Here is a 20,908-nt window from a genome sequence, read left to right on the forward strand (position 1 = left end):
TTCCAGATCCAGAATTCTGAATTAATTCACCTGCAATGGTATTTTCATTCCAGTTCCCCATCTAGCTAAATATACACTAATAACAATTTTCGTTTTGTACTCAAAACACAAAATGTTAAATAAAGAACATCTTCTGCGTCAAAAGCCACACAGACCCCACTTTTTTTAACTTCAGATGGTATCAGCTACTTCTTGGTGAACTATCTAACTATAGGATCCGTTGGAGCATTGAGTTCGATGGAAACTGTTGTGTTTCAATAAAGAACGTGTCTCAAGAACATTTCAGGGTTAGAGTTAGTTACTCAGCACAGTAGTATGAAGGTGAGTTCTGATGTTCTTCATGAAGCTATCTTCAGTATGTACATGTTAAGAAATGTTTTCTATGGTAGGAATTTGTTACTGCTCCTGGCCAATGGATAACCATGTACTGATTAAATAATTCGCGGTACACTTCTAAAGAATACAAATCATTAGGGTTTGATTTCCTGTGGCCAATGAGGTCATAATAATCTCAGGATGGGTCATGCTGTCCCAAGAAAGTAGGTGTGTACCTCACACCCCTCGTTCTAGTACACTGAAGAAAACTGCAGAACAACTACACCAGTTTGTCTGACTGAGTACACAAAACACTGCTCCTCCTTAACTCTACTCTCTCAACCAGGGCAACACTTTGCTTCATTATTATGTTTATGAAGAACATAGTTGGAATCACATCACATATTGTTACTCAAAATTAACGAAAAATGACCAGTGACTCAACGTAAAGTCAGAGCGTTTCATCTCAACTAGAGACAAACACACTAGAAACCAGATTACTCTTCATTTCTGGTGATTTAAAACTCACAAAATCACAACCAAATACATTCAAATAGGAATCGAGAATACTCCTTCTGATAACCGTTCTGAAATAAAGAAGATAAAAGTTGCATTCAGTGGTAAGAATAATACAGCCAGTCGGCTAAATTGTAAATCTTATTTAGTTAACTGCAGACTGACCAATAATAACAAGGTATGTTATGACAACAGAAAGTGCTGAAACCAGCAGACGTCGGTCGACTTCGATGAATCCTGCAGCTGTGAAGCGCAGAAGCGAGTCCTGCGACGTCACACGCAGGAAGGCTTCCACTTCGCCAGCGAACGAAGAGCGCAGCACTGGTGACCTCCGCAGGATCACGCCGGTACGCCTCGCCGCGTTCTCGAATGCGTCACAGGACAACGCTATGGCAACCAGCTTGAGGCAGTGGTAGGCGAGCCACAGCACCGACGTACTTACTGATTTATTGTATATTAGTATCTTCGTAGAGGATAATCCCGAAATGGCGATAAGTAACTCGTACGCACTACAGATGGCGCCGATCACACACTGAGCGATGTCAGTGGCTACTAGTAACCCAAAGTGTTCCTCCAGGAACTCGGCTGCGCGCCCTAAAGCCACGAACGCCTCCAACAGATGGCTCAACCTTCCTGTCGTTATAGCCTCCTGCGGCGCTACTAGCAAAACCCGAAGGTCGGAACGGAGCACCATCTCCAAAAGGCATGTATTAAGACTCCTCAATCTCACCCACAGCTCCAGGACCATCAGTACAAACTGATGGGTTACAATTGAGTCTATAAACCATCGGAAAACAATATGTAATAACGCAAACATTCCTGCAGGGTCTGATCTTAAACTAAATATAACTCCACTCACTAGCACAACGTTAATGACGATCAAAAGACCAACAGTAACTTTACCATAAATTGGCAGCTTCACAGGAACGTGGTCATCTACAAACTTGAGCTCTTTAATGAAGGATCGTACATGTGCTAGTCTAGTTATAGTGCATGTAACAAAAATCAACACTAGCTTTCCATCTGCTATGATTACTGTGATACAGTAAACAATTAATGGTAAGGTACGTAAAGTAGCGGGTAATTTCATCATTTGACTCCAATATAACACAGATGCCAGCACGGTAGCGAGCAGCCAGAATGCAGAAGGACGTATTATACTCTTCCATATAACACTACAACTTTTCTTGCAGCAGATGGTTGTCGTATCGTCGTCTTCCACAGGCGCTAAACCTAATAGTATCCATAGTTTGTATAATGGTGACATGACTAAATGAAAATTTATCACGGATTTATGGTTTGATATCTGCAAGGCTGCTGTGTTTTTATTTGCCTTTGGCTCAGTTCTCTTACGAACAGTACCAAAATGTGGCCAATGTTGAAACCTAGAGTAGTTAGTTGTCGTTCCTCGTTTACTAAGACACTTCGAATCTAGTTGCCTTTTTCTCTGCATTGGAACGGTATTATTGTAATTATTCACATTTGTAGATGATTGCATTATTAATATTACGCTTCCAGAAGCATTTCCACTCATTTGGATAACGTGAAATGCCAATAGCATTATGTCCTCGTTCAGAGCGTAAATTTCAAACTAAGTCTTTGCAATTTCAATGTTTTCATCGCTCTGCATCCACACTTCCGATTTTCTGTCTCTACCACCTAATGTGCCTTTCTTACTTCTTAATCATGCTTTAAATGTTCATTGGCGCCTATTGACGTCCTGTCGTCTTCAGAACTGCGAAATGAGAACTGGTCTGTCACAATACAAAAGGAAGAGATCTTCAGAAAGCTACTCGATGGGGACTACGTTTCTGTGGTAACAGCCCTGGCATGACTTCTAATTCACAGGCCAGTTGCGTTTAATTTTTCAAGACCGGAAATTAATCACTTAAAAGGCTACCTACAATGTAGCGACGACTATCGATTTTCTTTCCTTAAAGGTTTTTATCATAATGAGCTGAATTCCTCGCTTCAAAGCTTTGCAACCTACAGCACTGTAACACGTCTCCATACGAACAACGCATATCCTAAATGAACTGTTCTTGAAGGAGTGTCTTTCTCGAAAAGTCTAATGCTACCTCTCATTTCGTTCTATCGAAATACTTGTCGTAACTCATCTTTCACTGTATTACTTTTCGCTTATCTTGTCTACCAACGTATCTTTCCCCTTTAATTCCTTATCCTGCTTCTACTAATTTGTACTTAAGCTTAACTTATTTTGGTAAGAAATTCAATAAGTGCCTTCCCTTGGAAGTACCTCTTCTTTCCCTTCTTTGTCAGTCTAGTTATGTTTTGTGGCATTTGTATGAAACAACATTTCTAATGTTTCCATTTCCTTCTCATTTTCTTTACATATAACACATATTTCGTATTTACTATTCATTTCCTGTAGAAATCTTCCTGGGTTGTTGAAGCGTCATTCTCTGATCCCCATCTGCTTGAGACTACTTGTACGATCATACTTCCCAGACAGCATAATTCCTCAATTTTCTTTATTGCGATTTTCACGTATTAAATGTCTCTGTCCTGATACCTTTCATCACTTTGTACATATTTATTATTGGTAGCCTCTTTTGTTAGTCATGGATAAAATACCAAATCATAGCAGCTGCCATTTTGCAGTAGTATACAGCTAATATATCAGTTCGAACATAAACCTATTGCAGTTTTGAAATTTTTAATGCAGCGCCCATTTGCAAGACGTCAGTCCAAATTTCAAATTGAAGTATACGAGCCACAAGCTACAATCGTCATGTAGTAACACCATGTCACCTCCCGATCGTGTTGTTCGCAGTTGTTGCTCCTTGCTGAAGCAAAAAATTACACCACCAGTGTTCTACTGTCTCCTCAAAGTCCTGACAGGAGCCAGGGTGCTTCCAGCTGCTGGGTTGCCTATTGGCAAGAGCTTCCACCGCGAGCGACTAAACGTAAGGTTTTTAATAAAACTAAATGTAGAGAGAACGAACTACACATTAACTTTACGTGGTCACTGTAAACTGGAAGTGACGTAGATATAGAAAATAAGGTCGCAGCAGCATTAAGGTGGGTATTTGCCAATGCTGCTAATCATGAACAATTTCACGCATTTTTGAGGAACATCAGGCGATTATTCACAGTCTTAGGCGTGAAAGACAAATTTAGTGAGAATTAGTGAGAGTTCGTTGGTGTCCATTGAACATCATTATATTTGCATATAGACCTACCAGAGATTATAACAATTCCAATGGAAACATGGATAAGCCATAAAATACACCGCGTTTTCCGTGTCTCACATGAGATTTTCCGTGAAAAAAGGAAAACAAAAGCCAGAAAGATAGCTCCAGTTAAACAAAATTGAGAATAAGATCGTTACCCGTGCTGACCGCCGGCTGCCTGCGTTTTGAATTTCAGAAATAGCCAGGGCTGGTTCGAGAGTGTCGTCGTAAGGGCCGTCTGCTTCACGTCTGCTGTGCAGCGAGCTACGTTAATTTAAGTATTAACTGTATTTTTCTTACTTGTTACTTCTTCTTCCGTGTGTTTTTGCTTTTGGAAGCTTTAATTGTCGAGTGCTAGTAATAGTGTTCCATAGATTTCGTGTTTGTTTTGAATACAGTCAGAGAGAGTCCCTTTAGTCAACCATAGTGCCAGTAGTGCTAGTGTTTGTTTTCAATACAGTCCAGAGACAGGTAGTGCTATTTTCATTGTTTTCTACAAGAAGAGTCTAGCAACAACATTTTAGTCAACTATCAGCTTTAGTGAATTAGCAGTCTACTTAAAAGTTGATTAACTCTCTACAGTAAATTGATTTCTTAGGATGGATAGGATGTGTGACTGCTGTGTACGGTCGCAGGAGGAGCTGGCCGCGGTCAGCCGTCTTCAGGCTGCTGCCTCGGAGTGTAGCGGCAGTGGGGAGTCTGGTGCGTCGCATGGTACACCCCAGGTGTTACATGCTTCACCCACTGTCTCTGCTGCCGAGACATCTTCGCGGGTACCAGGCGCGGTTGGGCCACCCTCTCCCCAAGGGGAGCGGCGGGTTCAGCGGCGTTCGCAGCGCACGAAGCGGAGGGTCAATGTGGACGCTGGCCATGTGGCATCGCCCGCTCTGCCTGTGAGTGGACATGTGGCTGCTCCTTCAGCAAGGTCCAAGCAGGCACACGGGGGAGGGGTTTATTAGTTATTGGGAGCTCCAGCCTTAGGCGGGAGATGGAGCCCCTTAGGGAAATAGCGGAAAGGTCGGGGAAGAAGGCCAGTGTTCACTCTGTCTGCTTGCCGGGGGGTCTCATCCGAGATGTGGAGGAGGCCCTGCCGGCGGCGATAGAGAGCACTGGGTGCTCATGTCGGCAACAATGGCTCCTGCCGTCTGGGTTCAGAGGTCATCCTCAGTTCGTACAGGCGGTTGGCGGAATTGGTGAAGGCGGAAAGCCTTGCTCGCGGGGTGGAATCTGAGCTAACTATTTGTAGTATCGTTCCCAGAACCGATCGCGGTTCTCTGGTTTGGAGCCGAGTAGAAGGCTTAAACCAGAGGCTCAGACGATTCTGCGGAGATCTGGGGTGCAAATTTCTCGACCACCGTTATCGGGTGGAGAAATGTAAGGTCCCCCTGAATAGGTCAGGCGTGCACTACACGCCGGAAGCGGCTACAAGGGTAGCGGAGTAAGTGTGGAGTGCACATGTGGGTTTTTTAGGTTGGAGAATTCCCTCCCTAGGCTCGACAAGACGCCTCCTGAGATGCGGCAAGGTAGGAGTAGGCAAAATGCAACAGGGAATAACAATATTAATGTGCTAATAGTAAACTGCAGGAGCGTCTATAGAAAGGTCCCAGAATTACTCTCATTAATAAGCGGTCACAATACCCATATAGTACTAGGGACAGAAAGTTGGCTGAAACCAGACGTAAACAGTAATGAAATCCTAAACTCATATTGGAATGTATACCGCAGAGACAGGCTGGACTGTGAAGGGGGAGGCGTGTTTATAGCGATAAGAAGTGCAATTGTATCGAAGGAAATTGACGGAGATCCGAAATGTGAAATAATTTGGGTGAAGGTCACGGTTAAAGCAGGCTCAGGCATGGTAATTGGATGTCTCTATAGGCCCCTGGCTCAGTAGCTGTTGTGGCTGAGCACCTGAAGGATAATTTGGAAAATATTTCGAGTAGATTTCCCCATCATGCTATAGTTCTGGGTGGAGATTTTAATTTGCCGGATATAGACTGGGAGACTCAAACGTTCATAACGGGTGTCAGGGACAAAGAATCCAGTGAAATTTTTTTAAGTGCTTTATCTGAAAACTACCTTGAGCAGTTAAACAGAATACCGACTCGTGGCGATAACATATTAGACCTTCTGGTGACAAAAAGCCCCGAACTATTTGAAACAGTTAACGCAGAACAGGGAATCAGCGATCATAAAGAGGTTACTGCATCGATGATTTCAGCCGTAAATAGAAATATTAAAAAAGGTAGGAAGATTTTTCTGTTTAGCAAAAGTGACAAAAACCATCGTACAATATGCGTTAGATGAGTATGTGCCAAGCAAGATCGTAAGAGATGGAAAAGAGCCACCGTGGTACAACAACCGAGTTAGAAAACTGGTGCGGAAGCAAAGGGAACTTCACAGCAAACATAAACATAGCCAAAGCCTTGCAGACAAACAAAAATTACGCGAAGCGAAATGTAGTGTGAGGAGAGCTATGCGAGAGGCGTTCAAAGAATTCTAAAGTAAAGTTCTATGTACTGACTTGGCAGAAAATCCTAAGAAATTTTGGTCTTATGTCAAAGCGGTATGTGGATCAAAACAAAATGTCCAGACACTCTGTGACCAAAATGGTACTGAAACAGAGGATGACAGACTAAACGCCGAAATACTAAATGTCTTTTTCCAAAGCTGTTTCACAGAGGAAGACTGCACTGTAGTTCCTTCTCTAGATTGTCACACAGATGACAAAATGGTAGATATCGAAATAGACGACAGAGGGATAGAGAAACAATTAAAATTCGATTTTACACAGAGTACACGAAGGAACTTGCCCCCATTCTTGCAGCGGTGTACTGTAGGTCTCTAGAAGAGCGTAGCGTTCCAAAGGATTGGAAAAGGGCACAGGTCATCCCCGTTTTCAAGAAGGGACGTCGAAAAGATGTGCAGAACTATAGGCCTATATCTCTAACGTCGATCAGTTGTAGAATTTTGGAGCACGTACTATGTTCGAGTATAATGACTTTTCTGGAGACTAGAAATCTACTCTGTAGGAATCAGCATGGGTTTCGAAAAAGACGGTCGTGTGAATCCCAGCTCGCGCTATTCGTCCACGAGACTCAGAGGGCCATAGACACGGGTTCCCAGATAGGTGCCGTGTTTCTTGACTTTCGCAAGGCGTTCGATACAGTTCCGCACAGTCGTTTAATGAGCAAAGTAAGAGCATATGGACTATCAGACCAATTGTGTGATTGGATTGAAGAGTTCCTAGATAACAGAAGATTAAAATTACTGTGGCTTCATTCCATGCACTCCTACAGAATTAAATAGTTTTCATAAATGCTTTCATTTATGGCCGATCTTAGGTCCACCATGTTTAACACTGTTACGTCTCCTTGGCCACAAAAGCCTTTTACTGGGTTTCCCTATGACGTAGGTTCTCGACTGTCTCACTTGCACACTACAGCGCTTAGGGCTCAATAGACAATAGACGTATGTGAGTTTCCCCATCTCCTGGTGAATCTGCGCCCTTTGTTGCATCCGGTCCTGGACGACAGGGTTCGTTTCACAATTCCTGAATGCTCACTCTTTCGGCCATTGAGAGCGCAATGCTCGTTAACACGCAACTGATAATTTTTCTGAAAGTTAAATTTAATACAGAGTGGGTAGAAATATGTTTACTAGTTCTAAACCATCAAGGTCCTTTTAAATAATGAAAGCAGAAACAAACGACACACACCTTCAATCAGACAACTTAGTACAGAACAGGAACTAAAATTTTAACATACATCTTTCTGCCTGTAAGTCAAACATCTGTTTTAGTAGAGGGTTACTTACAAAATACTACTGCCGGGAACCATGAAGAACCAAAATGAACGGTCAGAGTTACAAGGTCCCCTTGCATTAATACACGAGACATAAATGAACAGTCTTAAAAATCGCGAACAGTACATATACAGAACAGACGGACCGCTCGTCCTCACAAGGTACAATAAAAAACTTTAAATAAAGCTTTAACTACCACGTCACAGGAATGGCTTAAACCATGCTTGGCTTTGCAGTTTTGAACAAGGCCGCGCGGGATTAGCCGAGCGGTCTAGGGCGCTGCAGTCATGGACTGTGCGGCTGGTCCCGGCGGAGGTTCGAGTCGTCCCTAGGGCATGGGTGTGAGTGTTTGTCCTTAGGATGATTTAAGTTAAGTAGTGTGTAAGCTTAGGAACTGATGACCTCGTCAGTTAAGTCCCATAAGATTTCACACACATTTGAACATTTTTTTGAACAAGGCCCTCTGTCAGCACGAACAGACTTGGCCAAGCGACTCTACTAATATTGAGTCATCAGTCTTCTGAATGGTTTGATGCGACCCTTGACGAATTTCTCTCCTGCGTCAGTCTCATCGTCTCTGAGTAGCACTTGCGACCTACGTCCTCAATTATTTGCTGAACGTATTCCAATATCTGTCTTCCTCTACAGTTTTTATGCTCTGTAGCTCCCTCTAGTACCATGAATGTTATTGTGTGATGTCTTAACGGATGTCCTACCATCCTGTCCCTTTTTCTCGTCAGTATTTTCCATACATAACTCTCCTCACCGATTCTCCGGAGAACCACTTCATTCCTTACTTTATGAGTCTACACAACTTTCAACATTCTTCTGTAACACCACATCTCAAATTCTTCGATTCTCATCTGTTCCGGTTTTCCCACAGTCAGTGTTTCACTACCATAAAATTCCGTGCTCCAGACGTACATTCTCAGAAATTTCTTCCTCAAATTACGGCCTATGTTTGATACTAGTAGACTTCTCTTGGTCAGGAATGTCCTTTTTGCCAGTGCTAGTCTGCTTTTGAAACTCCTTGCTCCATCTGTCATCGGTTATTTTGCTGCCTAGGTAGCAGGATTCCGTAACTTCATCTACTTCGTGACCATTAATCCTGATTTTAAGTATCTCGTTGTTCTCATTTCCGCTACTTCTCATTATCTTCATCTTTCTTCAATTTACTCTCAGTCCATACTCTGTGCTCATTAGATTGTTCATTCCATTCAGCAGACCCTGTCATTCTTCTTCAAATGTCACCAGCGAACCTTTTCTCTGATATTCTTTCACTATGAATTTTAATATCACTCCTGACCTTTTCTTTTACGTCCATCATTGCTTCTTCAATGTATAGATTAAACAGTAGGGGCGAAAGACTACATCCCAGTCTTACATCCTTTTAATCCGAGCACTTTGTTCTTGGTATTCCCCTCTTATTGTTTCCTCTTGGCTCTTGTACATGTTGTATATTACCCCTCTCTCTATAGCTTACCCCTACTTTCCTCATAATGTCTTACACCCGTTATCAATTGCAACGTCAGAACTGCCTCCCTGGTGCTTCTACGTTTCCTGAAGTCAAACTCATCGTCATCTAACACGTCCTCGTTTTCTTTTCCATTCTTCTGTATATTATCCTTGTCAGCAACTTGAATTTATGAGCTGTTAAGCTGATTGAGCGATAATTCTCGCACTTGTTGGCTCTTGCAGTCTTGGGAATTGTGTGGATGACATTGATATATCGCCAGTGTCATATATTCTGAACACCAACGAGCATAATCGTTTTTTTGTCAGTTCCCGCAATGATGTCGGAATTTTCCAATGAAATGTTATCTATCTCTTCTGCCTTACTTAATTTTTAAGTCTTCCTAACCTCTTCTAAATTCTAATTCTATTACCGGATCCCCTATCTCTTATCCGCTCTCTCATCTGCATTTAACAGTTGCATTGCCGTTGTACTCTTAATGTAGCTGCCCTTGTTTGTAATTTCACCGAAGGTTGTTTTCACTTTTCGATATGCTGAGTCAGTCCTCCCGACACTCATTGCATTTTCGATTGCTTCGCATTTTTCATGTAGCAATTTGCCTTAGCTTCCCTGCACTTCCCATTTAATTAATTCCTAATTGGCTTGTATGTCTGTGTTCCTCAATTTCCTTCAACATTTTAGTACTTCCTTCTTCAATTGATCTGCTGAAGTATTTCTTCAGTCACTCATGTTTTCTTCGCGGATATCTTTCATGTACCTACGTTTTCTTCCCCAGATCCCGTGATTGTCCTTCTTGAGATGTCCGTTCCTCTTCAACTGAGCAACCTACTGTACTATTCATTATGCCAGTATCTATAGCCTCAGAGAAGTCTTCCGTATCCCATTTCTTTGGGCATTGATTCTTCTTGACCAGTCTCTTAAACTTCAGTCTACTCCTCATCATTACCAAATTGTAATCTGAGTCTATATCTGCCCCTGGGTGCACCATACAATTCAGTAACTAATTTCGGAAACTCTGAATGACCTTGAAATCTAACTGAAATCTTCCTGTATCTCCCACCCTTTTCCAAGTATCCCTCCTCCTCTTGTGAGTCCTGAACAGCGTGCACGCTATTACTAGCTAAAATTTATTGCAGAACTCAATTAGTCTTTGTTCGCTGTAATTGCTACAGCCAAGTCCATATTCTCCCATAACCTTTTATTCTACTCCTTCCCCTACAACCGCATTCCAACCCCATATGACTGTTAGATTTTGATCTCCTTTTATTTACGAATAACGCATTCAACATCCTTATATACTTTCTCGCTCTCTTCACCTTTGCTTGAGATGTCAGCGTGTGTACCTGAAAAATTGCTGTCGGTGTTTGTTTGCTGTCGGTGTTTGTTTGCTGTCGATTCTAATGAAAACAACCCTATCAGTGAAATGTTCACTGTAACTCTCTCTCTATATATACCACCTCCCTGTTCTTAACGAATCCCACTTCCATTGTACCATTTTCTGCTGTTGCCGATATTACCCTATTCTCAACTGATCAGAACTCCTCGTCTTCTTTCCACTTCACTGACTCTGATATATCTAGACTGAGCTTTAGCATTTCCCTTTTCAGATTTTTAGATTCCCTACCACGCTCAAACTTCTGATGTTTATCGTCCCAAGTGGCAGAGCATTACCCTTTCGAGGTTATTCAATCTCTTTTTCATGGTCCGCTCGCCCTTGGCAGTCCCGTTCCGGAGATCCGAATGGGGGGCTATGCAAGAATCTTTTGCCAATGGAGAGATCATGACTCTTTCTCAACTGCAGGCAACGTGTCCTGTGGTTACACGTTATGTGTCTTGAATGTAGTGGTTTCCATTGCCTTCTGCATTCTCATACCGTAAATAATTGCTGATTAGTCCTCCTTTTAGGGGCAGTTTATCACACCAAGGTCAAAAGAGTGCCCTGAACCTCTGCCCACTCCTCCACCCTCTTAGACAAGGCCATTGACAGAATGAGGATGATGTCTTATGCTGGAAGTTCTCGGCCTCACATACACCACCTCCAATGATGGCAATGTTCCCACATGAGACACTGAGTTGCGATCAAACCACATATGGAAAATAGATGTCCTAATCATCATGTCTAGTATTCATGTCAGAAGCTTGGCATTTTTGAAATGATCTTATGGATACTCTCCATTTTCTCATTGGTTTGAGGGTGGAATGGGTTTATTTTTAACTTCCGAATACGTAACATAAGCTGTTTCGTAAGTTCTGAAACGAAGTTCGTGCCCTTACCAATGAATAAACAGGAACTCTAAACTTCCAACTGCTAACTAATTTCTGTGCTATAGTATTTGCAAGTTGCTCTGACATTACTATCATTGCTAGAAACCGTGAAAAATGGTCGATGATTGTAAGGAAATATATATTCCCCATAGGTGTTTTGTTGACTGTCCAAGGATGCAGAGCCCAGGCATTTGAAATGGCTTCAGCACCTCTGGTGACCTCTGCAAAGGGATTTTATGATGCGAAATATCTGCTCACTGCAGACATGTTACACAGCTCTTCACATATTACTCCACATCATGCTTCTGTTTCTCCACCAAAGCCGTTCTACAATACGTCTATCTGTTGCTAGTTAACCACAGCTACCTGACAATATGTCCGCCCCGGTAGCTGAGTGGTCAGCGTGACAGACTGTCAATCCTAAGGGCCCGGGTTCGATTCCCGGCTGGGTCGGAAATTTTCTCCGCTCAGGGACTGGGTGTTGTGTTGTCCTAATCATCATCATTTCATCCCCATCGACGCGCAGGTCGCCGAAGTGGCGTCAAATCGAAAGACCTGCACCAGGCGAACGGTCTACCCGACGGGAGGCCCTAGCCACACGACATTTCCATTTTTTACCTGACAATATATGGTCATGAGCGTGCTGTAGCACTTATTTTTGTAAGACTGCTGGCAACCTGACACATGGTCCACAGAACAAATCCTAATGACTTGAAACCCTGATGTTCTTTACTCTCTGCCTGTGTTTCCTGCCATTCTAAAAGACTCTTGCTCAATGTTCTCAGCGTGGCTACTTTACTCCATGTTTGTTTCCTTCCTGGCTTGTGGTTCATCTTGCAAGCAAACTCACTGAGCTTGAGGGTGCAACGTGTTAGACAACTAGACGGCTCTTTCAGATCAAGTAACCATTTCAGTGATGTGTGATCCGACACAACAGTGTATGACCACTAACATATCCTTTCCAGCTGTTAAGTATTTACACTAGGCTTTATTTAATTGCCTAGAATTATACGCCACAGGATGCTCCTGTTCATTTACAATGTGACCCAAAATACAGCTGATCGCAGATGTGTTGCATGGGGGGATGAAATCTTTTTTGCAATTGTGAAACCTAAGACAAAATACAAAATCAATGCCTCCTTCAATTTTTCGAATGTTAGCTGACACTCCCATGCCTAATGAAGCTTTACCCATTTTTTGAGTAATCTGTTCAAAGCTTTGGCTATTTGATCTATGAACTACAAGACGGTACATAATAGGATGATAGTTCACTTAGGAAACTCTAGAAAATATAGAGATTTCTTAATCTCCGTTGTTCAATCCCTGTTTATGAATAATAAGGCAAATATTCATGAGCTGAAAAGTGAATTTATCTCAGTAAACATTAATCAAGCAGTCAGACGAGGGATTTCACCCACACTCACACTTTTTGGTGTTTATACTTGCTGTGATCTCTGTTCTCATAGACTAACCTTCAGCCACGGGAGATGACCAGGACTGCATATATGCTAGGCGAAACTAGTACTTCAGTGTTCCAGCGGCCATCTGCAGAGCTCGCACACGGCGGGTTACCACTTTGCACGTTTCTCGTCAGGTGCAGTCAATATTACGGAGCTGTAGTATGACTCGGTTCCTAACAGCCAATAGTATGAAGTTGTAATATCACGTCGCACTAGGAGCCAAAAATACGAAGCTGCAATACCACTCTACGCTATTACGTAAGTCGCGCCCAACAACTTAGCGGGCAGAGAGTGTGTCTTACCCTGTGGAAAGTTATCCAGCGGCGAGAGTCTACCAGTGTGTCCATAACAGCATCAACTACATCTCTAGCCACACTGGTTACCGGACTGAAGAGTAGCTGACATTCTTCGGTAGTGTTTACTAGAGTTTAGAAACTTCATTATGTATCTCGACTTAGACATAGATCCTCTGATCTTGAAGGAAGTATTTGTGAAATTCAATAAAAGTGTGTCTTTAAAACCTGTTCCGTAATCATTTAAGAAGTTGTGTTCTTACAAACCGTGCCTGATGTGAAGTTGCGAGTAATGTCGCAGTTACAATGACATCAGCGGCACCTGACGCTCTATTGTCGATATCCTGCTTGACAGTAGGCACACATTACGACTCACACGGTAACAAAAACTGTCTTTAAACAGTAAATGACCATTTTGTTGTTAAAAACGTAAATTGTAGGTATTAACTGTTTGTTGATGACAAGGTCATAATGGGCAATGTTTCAAATCAGTTACAGACTCAAATACATGGACTGAAGCTGTATGTAACAATATATGTGGCATGAAAATTTCCGCAAATAAATTAAAGTAATGGAAGGATTAAAACACGTACGAGAAAAAACAGCAACAAACAGACGAATGTTCGAACAAATACGTGAATTTAAAAATCTCAGATGCCATCTCAAGTATATAAAATATGACGCTTTTGAGATAAAGCTCGAAAGAATTAGGTATTTCTGTGTTGTAATGTGACGACAGATGCAAAAGCGTAATTCTAATTTGTAACAAAATAAAATAATTTACCTCTCCAGAAATAATGTTTCTCCGCTAGGTATGGGATACGCCTTCCTAAAGCGGAAGAAGGATATTAACTTTAAACAGCAATTAAATGTGGATTCGTTTTCAAATGTTGCCAACAGATATAAAATAAACTGCAGGGATCGTTCTCAACATAATTAAACCAACAAAATCACGAAGACTGCTTTCCGCTACGTTTCCAGAGGAAAACCAAATATTTTTTATTCTTTAGGAAGGTGACACGAACACTTTTGAGGCGGAGTTAGTCAGTATGTCTACTTGTTGATTAGGATATTACTGTGACTTCTTTAGGTGTAATAACTAGTGAGACGAAGTAAAAACTAATTGATTCCTTTTTGTGATAAAAGGATGTAAGTAATCACATATCATTCAGCTTCTTCTCGCCACAAAAGTAATTTCTTGTTTCCACTGACTGCTGCACCTGCTGCTGCAGGAACTTTAATCAAGGATCACTTCCTAAAATCACGTACCACCAGAAATACCAGCCTTTCTGGACGTTCTTTTACATAATGGGTATCCATACGCGCGTTTCATCCTTCCATAGTCTAGTGAGGACCATGTATTTTATAGCCCTTTGTAAACGTGGAGATGAATGCTGATCTTAAAATAATTTAACTGCACATGTAAGCTCGAAGAATCAAAATTTGTATGCAGCTGATGCAAGATGGCATAAAGAACACATGCTCTGGGTCTCATAACAAAAGATGTCTCATAAAGCTCTGAATCAAAGTGTCTGCTAAACAAATCTGCTCCAGCACGCCGTTATACTAGAGCGTAGCACATCGAGAAGCTAAAGATTCTGTACAAGAAAGTAGTAGGGACATGGTAGCATCACCCCAATTTTGATATCAAATTGATCTTCATCTTCGTTTCCCCTCTATCCAACATATGAGGAAGGAAAAGACATACACAAAGCTAGTGAAAGGGGAAAGCGGAGAGATATTAATGCAACCAGAGGAGATAAGGAAAAGATGGAAAGGGTACTTTGATAAATTACTATATGTGAAGAACGGTAATGGAAAGGGAATAGAAGTACGGCAGGGGGAGCAAGGTTCTGGATGAAGACGATGATATAACGATGTTAGAAGTGGAACTAGCTCTGAGAAAAATGATAACAGAAAAGGCACGTGGGATAGATGAAATTACTGTGGAGATGATAAAGGCAGCTGGAAAAGTTGGGCTACAGTGGTTGTATAGACTAATAAGATGCACTTGGACCCAAAAATGTGTACCTGGAGAATGGGGAAAGGGAATAATAATCCCAGTTTTCAAGAAGGGTGACAGGAAAGTATGTGACAACGATCGAGGGATCACACTCATATCCCAAGTAGCAAAAATAATGGAGAGGATGCTGGAAAGAAGAGTGAGACAAAAAGTGGAAGGGCAGTTAGAAGAGGAGCAGTATGGCTTTCGTCACGGTAGATCAACAGTGGATCCAATCTTCAGTATGAGACAGTTGATGGAAAGACATTGGGAATATGGCAAAGATCTGGTGATGACATTTCTCGACCTAGTAAAAGAATATGACAGTGTTCCCCGGAAAAAGGTATGGGCAACCTTGAAGAAAAAGGGAGTTGGAAAGCAAACACTTAAAGTCATCTAGGCAATGTATGAAAAAAGCTCTAGTTGTGTGCAGACACCATTTGGAAGAACTGAATGGTTTAAGAATGTTACAGGACTAAGACAAGGAAGTGTAATATCACCTCTGCTATTTATAGTGGTGATGGATGAAATAGTCAAAGAGACGAAAGAAGCCCATAGAGAAAGGGAGATGGAGCTGTTTCTATTTGCTGGTGATATTGTGGTGTGGGGAACAAGCAGTAAGGAGGTACAAAAACAAATTGACATCCTAAATTATAAGGTCGAGAAATATGGAATGAAATTCAGTGTGGAGAAAAGCAAGACCATGGTGGTAATCAGAGGGGATAGAGAGGGCAAGGTACAAATTCACATTGAAGGACGGTATATTGAAATACTGGACAACTTTAAATGTTTGGGAAGTTTATTAGCGGGGAATGCTCCTTTGGAGACAGAAATTAGTAAAAGAATACAACAGAGTAGCACATTTTACCAGTGTGTGAGGGGCTTGTTGTGAGGAAGGGAAGTGCCAATGAGGTGAAAGCTGGTGCTATACAAGACATACTTCACACCCATACTAATTTACGGTTCAGGGACTTGGACTACGACTAGAAGAGAGTATGATACAATCCAGTGAAATGAATTTTCTTAGAAGTATCCTAGGGAAGACGAGGAGAGACAGAGTGAAAAATGAAGAAATTAGGAAGGAAATTGGAGTGGAGAAAATAGTTTTGGCATGTGAAGAGGATGGGAGAGGGAAGAATACCAAGAAGAATAATGTAGTTCAAGGTTGAGGGCAAAAGGCCAAGAGGAAGACCGAGAACAAGGTGGACTAAGACAATAAAGATGAGTTTAAGGAGGAGAAACCTGCTATGGAACCAAATTGTGGAAGAAGAATAGTAGAAAGACCGAGTAAAGTGGCGAAATACCATTGATACCCCAACCCGACCAGATGTTGGATAGAGGGGAAACGAATATGAAGATATCAAATTCATATGCAAATTAATTAAATTGATAAATTAATCCCTCCACCCCAACCACGCTCACCCCTCCCACGACCACGCCAACCATCACCCCCAGATGTTGTCTTATGTTTTTCTCAGCCTGTAGGTGGCGCCCAGCCCCCCCTCTCCACCCTCCCCCCTCCCCTTTTCTCAACCTGTCCTATTGGCGAGAATTCCGACTTTTGGTGCAAATTACGAATTTTGGGGGTCTCGCAAGGCCTTCCACTACCCTCTGTGGTCACTCACGGCGAACGGTCTGCCTTGAGGCAGCAACTCTTAGCCAACACAAAAGGGAAATTTAGCAGCACCGCCTTGCCCCTAGTTGGAGCGCGACTCTGTCCGTCGACCAGTCCCAGTAGACACGTCCCCCTCACCCCTAGCAGCCCTCTGTTCTGCAACGGAGAACAATTGTATTTAACATCAACGCAACTCTTTCTTGAAATCTGTTAAAGGAATTTTCGGAAACACTGGAACCTTTGGAACAACAACGAAATTCCAGAGAACGCTCCAGATGGATTTTTCAAAGATGATTGCTTTTGAAACAGGAAGCCTTCCATCTTAAGCGACCGCAGCCTCACACCACAGTCTCTTCAGTACAAGGTATTCTGGTGAGCAGGCTGCTGGGCGGTCAACGTTGTCGACTCGAACAAAAGCTGCACAAAGCTTCAGAAGAAAATCGTGATTTATGAGGACTGTACTAACTGTGGGTTATTTTTCTAAACTGACAGCCACCATACCGCACTGAGCACTGAACTGTAACATTTGTATTTAACATCAATGTGACTCCTACATTAGTGCAGCTATTATAAAAGGAAAACACAATTGTGACAACAATAAATGTCCTCTTTCCACGAAAATAGGTACAGTCCGTTTTCTTTTAGTTTTATGAGAAAAATCGGTATAGGTTTTACGTTCAGCTGCAGGATACTATTCGCATCTCGTTATTTTGCAACATCCAGTGATGCGCACCACCACAGGTCATAGATGATCACGTGTGTATTACAAACATTTCAGACACGTGAAATAACATTAGCGAATACAATCTTTCACGCCATTAGCTCACATGTTGGAAAAACACAATCCTTTTGCATTCATCATCAACAATCTATAATTCATGAGGATGTAGCTGTTTTGTACACTATGGCAGGTCTCATTTTACCATTGCGATGTTATATGATACAGATGTTAACGAAACAAGTCATGAGAATCTGTCGTGTAACGAAACCTCCTAGAAGATTTTACCACATGTCTCTTCCGTTACATCGAAACCAGTTACCATGTGCATGCTTACATTTGACATTTTTCATGCAAAACTCACCTCTACCGAAATGTCTGTAAAGTTTCTGTCATACAGCAGTAAATTCTTGTTTTCTAGTTGTGTAAGCAATTTGATCATCAAAAGCTGTTTCACGAAACCTACTCACATGTCGGGAAAAAAAGCGCTATCATTTCTAAATTTCACAACAAGACGTAATTCAAGTGGTGTCTACTTTATAATTAGAGGTTATGAAGTATGAAATAACACCTATTTTTTAAACACGCAGTTGTGACGATAATAATAAAAATAAAACAGTTATGAGTCCACGAGAATAGAGACAACCGATTCCCATCAGTTTTATGAGCAAAATCGGTGTAGTTTTGAGAGAACTATCTGCATCCAAACTTTAACCAGTTATAGCACTACTTGGGATAGTACCTCATGTAAGACTTAACCGCGTCTCTCTTCCGGTATATCAAAAAACAATTGCCGTCTGTATGTTGTCATTAAGCATATCACATACAAAGTATCGCTCCATTGGAACTGGAGGCCAATGCTCGAAGTCCTTTTTGGAGATCTACACAAAATTTTGTCGTCTGTACTGAAGGAAGACCATATCCGGCAAACTATCAATCATACGAGAGGGCTCCTGTATTGTTCCTTCATAAGCAGTGGAAAAAAAACCTTTAATTCCCCTAACAGCTATCGCAGTTTTCCACGTCAGATCGATACCTTCCTTACGACAGGACATAGTCATTTTCTTGCACATGTTGGAACACCCACATACTTTATAGGCCTGAAGCTCAAGGCAAATCTATCATGCATGCCCTACTACTACTAAGTGTAATATTTCATCAATAACTGAATGCTGGCGGTACGAAACAATACTGAGAGAAAATGGGTGGACTTGTCACATAAGTTTCTTCCTTGTGTGTGGTACAACTGTGTCTTAGAAAGAGAGGCGTAACCGTCCTACAAGCTGCCAGATGTCAAAAACACGATCGTAATGGCCATGATACTGTCACGTGCGTTCTTGGTTCTACAGGTTCTCACAAGTATCGCTTACAATATTCATGTTAAAAACTATACAAGCCATATAAATCTCCACTGCAGAACAGTGGTCTGCTGGGAGTGAGGGTGGCGTGTCTACTGGAGGTGGTCGCCAGATAGAGTAGCACTCCAACTAGGGGCATGGCAGTGCTTCTAAATTTCCCTTTTGTGTTGGCTAAGGGCAATCGCCTCAAGGCACACCACATGCTGCGAGTGACTGTGGAGGATGGCGGAAGACCTGGTGAGACCAGTGATCGCAGAGGGGTGGCAGTGGAGCTGCTGAAAAACAGCAAATGGCGGAAGACCGAGTGTGGCCAGCGACAATGAGGGGATCGCTCTCGGTTGCAGAAAAACTACGGGGCACTCAGCAGAGCAGCTGGCCATTTGAAAAAGCCTGTGTGTCCCCCCTCCCCCTCCCTATAGGTGGATGGAGGGAGGGAGGGATGGAGGAAGGCGTGAGGGAAGGTAAGAGGCCTACGATTCTCGGCAGTTTGTGGACGCCTATAGATGAGAATGCACTTTCAACTACTGTCCTCTGTGCAATATTTTGGGATGACGATTCTCCCCAGTACATGTGTTGTATTATTGTGAGTGCTGGTTTTATCACAAGAATTTTGAAGTGACATTATAACTGTGATGCATTTTTCCACCAGTTGTGGTAGTGTGTTTTGACTTCGGTTACCTGGGATACAGGGTTGTTTTTGAGCAGACGCCTGTAATGAACTCTGATGTCAAACAACAATGTATACTCTCCTCAGCTGTATGCTTACAGGTATTACAGTTTTTAAACTCATCTCTCTACAACACCAGCAACTCATCAGTTGAACATATTTAATGCCAAAAATAATAACGATAAGACCTTACACCCCTACATCCATCCCTCCCTACCTCCAACCACCTATAGGGAGGGGGTGGGGGTGGGGGACACAGGCTTTTTCAAATGGCCAGCTGCTCTGCCGAGTGCCTGTTTATTAGGTGAAGAGTAGACTTTGACTGTGTCTGTCACTAATTTCGAGTAGTACTGCGATTTTTTTCCCAACGGGATAATACCAGTTGTATGGTATCGTCAGTTTTTTGCGCTGTATTGAGATTTTAGGCCATCCTTGTGTAGCGCTATGCATGTTGTTGTGTAATTGGGCCCAATCTTTATGATTAATTACGTAATTGGGACCTACCTTTACTCATCATCATCATCATCACCATCATTTAAGACTGATTATGCCTTTCAGCGTTCAGTCTGGAGCATAGCCCCCTTATACAGTTCCTCCATGATCCCCTATTCAGTGCTAACATTGGTGCCTCTTCTGATGTTAAACCTATTACTTCAAAATCATTCTTAACCGAATTCAGGTACCTTCTCCTCGGGCTGCCCCGACTCCTCCTACCCTCTACTGCTGAATCCATGAGTCTCTTGGGTAACCTTGCTTCTCCCATGCGTGTAACATGATCCCACCATCTAAGCCTGTTCGCCCTGACTGCTACATCTATAGAGTTCATTCCCAGTTTTTCTTTGATTTCCTCATTGTGGACACCCTCCTGCCATTGTTCCCATCTACTAGTACCTGCAGTCATCCTAGCTACTTTCATATCCGTAACCTCAACCTTGTTGATAAGGTAACCTGAATCCACCCAGCTTTCGCTCCCATACAACAAAGTTGGTCGAAAGATTGAACAGTGCACAGATAGTCCTGGTACTGACTTCCTTCTTGCAGAAGAGAGTAGATCGTAGCTCAGCGCTCACTGCATTAGCTTTGCTACACCTCGCTTCCAGTTCTTTCTCTATGTTGCCATCCTATGAGAATATGCATCCTAAGTACTTGAAATCGTTCACCTGTTCTAACTTTGTTCCTCCTATTTGGTACTCAATCCGTTTATATTTCTTTCCCACTGACATTACT

General features: G+C 42.2%; 1 protein-coding gene across 1 annotated transcript; it reads right to left on the bottom strand.

The window, feature by feature from the left end:
• Nucleotides 1–976: 976 nt before the first annotated feature.
• On the bottom strand, nucleotides 977–1,579 carry LOC126154018 (gustatory receptor 68a-like). The gene has a single exon (XM_049916108.1). It carries the CDS (start codon nucleotides 1,577–1,579, stop codon nucleotides 977–979), a length of 603 nt encoding a protein of 200 aa, XP_049772065.1.
• Between the last annotated feature and the right edge of the window lie 19,329 nt (nucleotides 1,580–20,908).

The sequence above is a fragment of the Schistocerca cancellata genome, chromosome 2 (genome assembly GCF_023864275.1).
Source record: "Schistocerca cancellata isolate TAMUIC-IGC-003103 chromosome 2, iqSchCanc2.1, whole genome shotgun sequence".
Taxonomy (NCBI): domain Eukaryota; kingdom Metazoa; phylum Arthropoda; class Insecta; order Orthoptera; family Acrididae; genus Schistocerca; species Schistocerca cancellata.

What these genes read in the sequence shown, in the direction of transcription:
- LOC126154018 (XM_049916108.1), bottom strand. Translation starts at nt 1,579, where the DNA reads ATGGTCCTGGAGCTGTGGGTGAGATTGAGGAGTCTTAATACATGCCTT.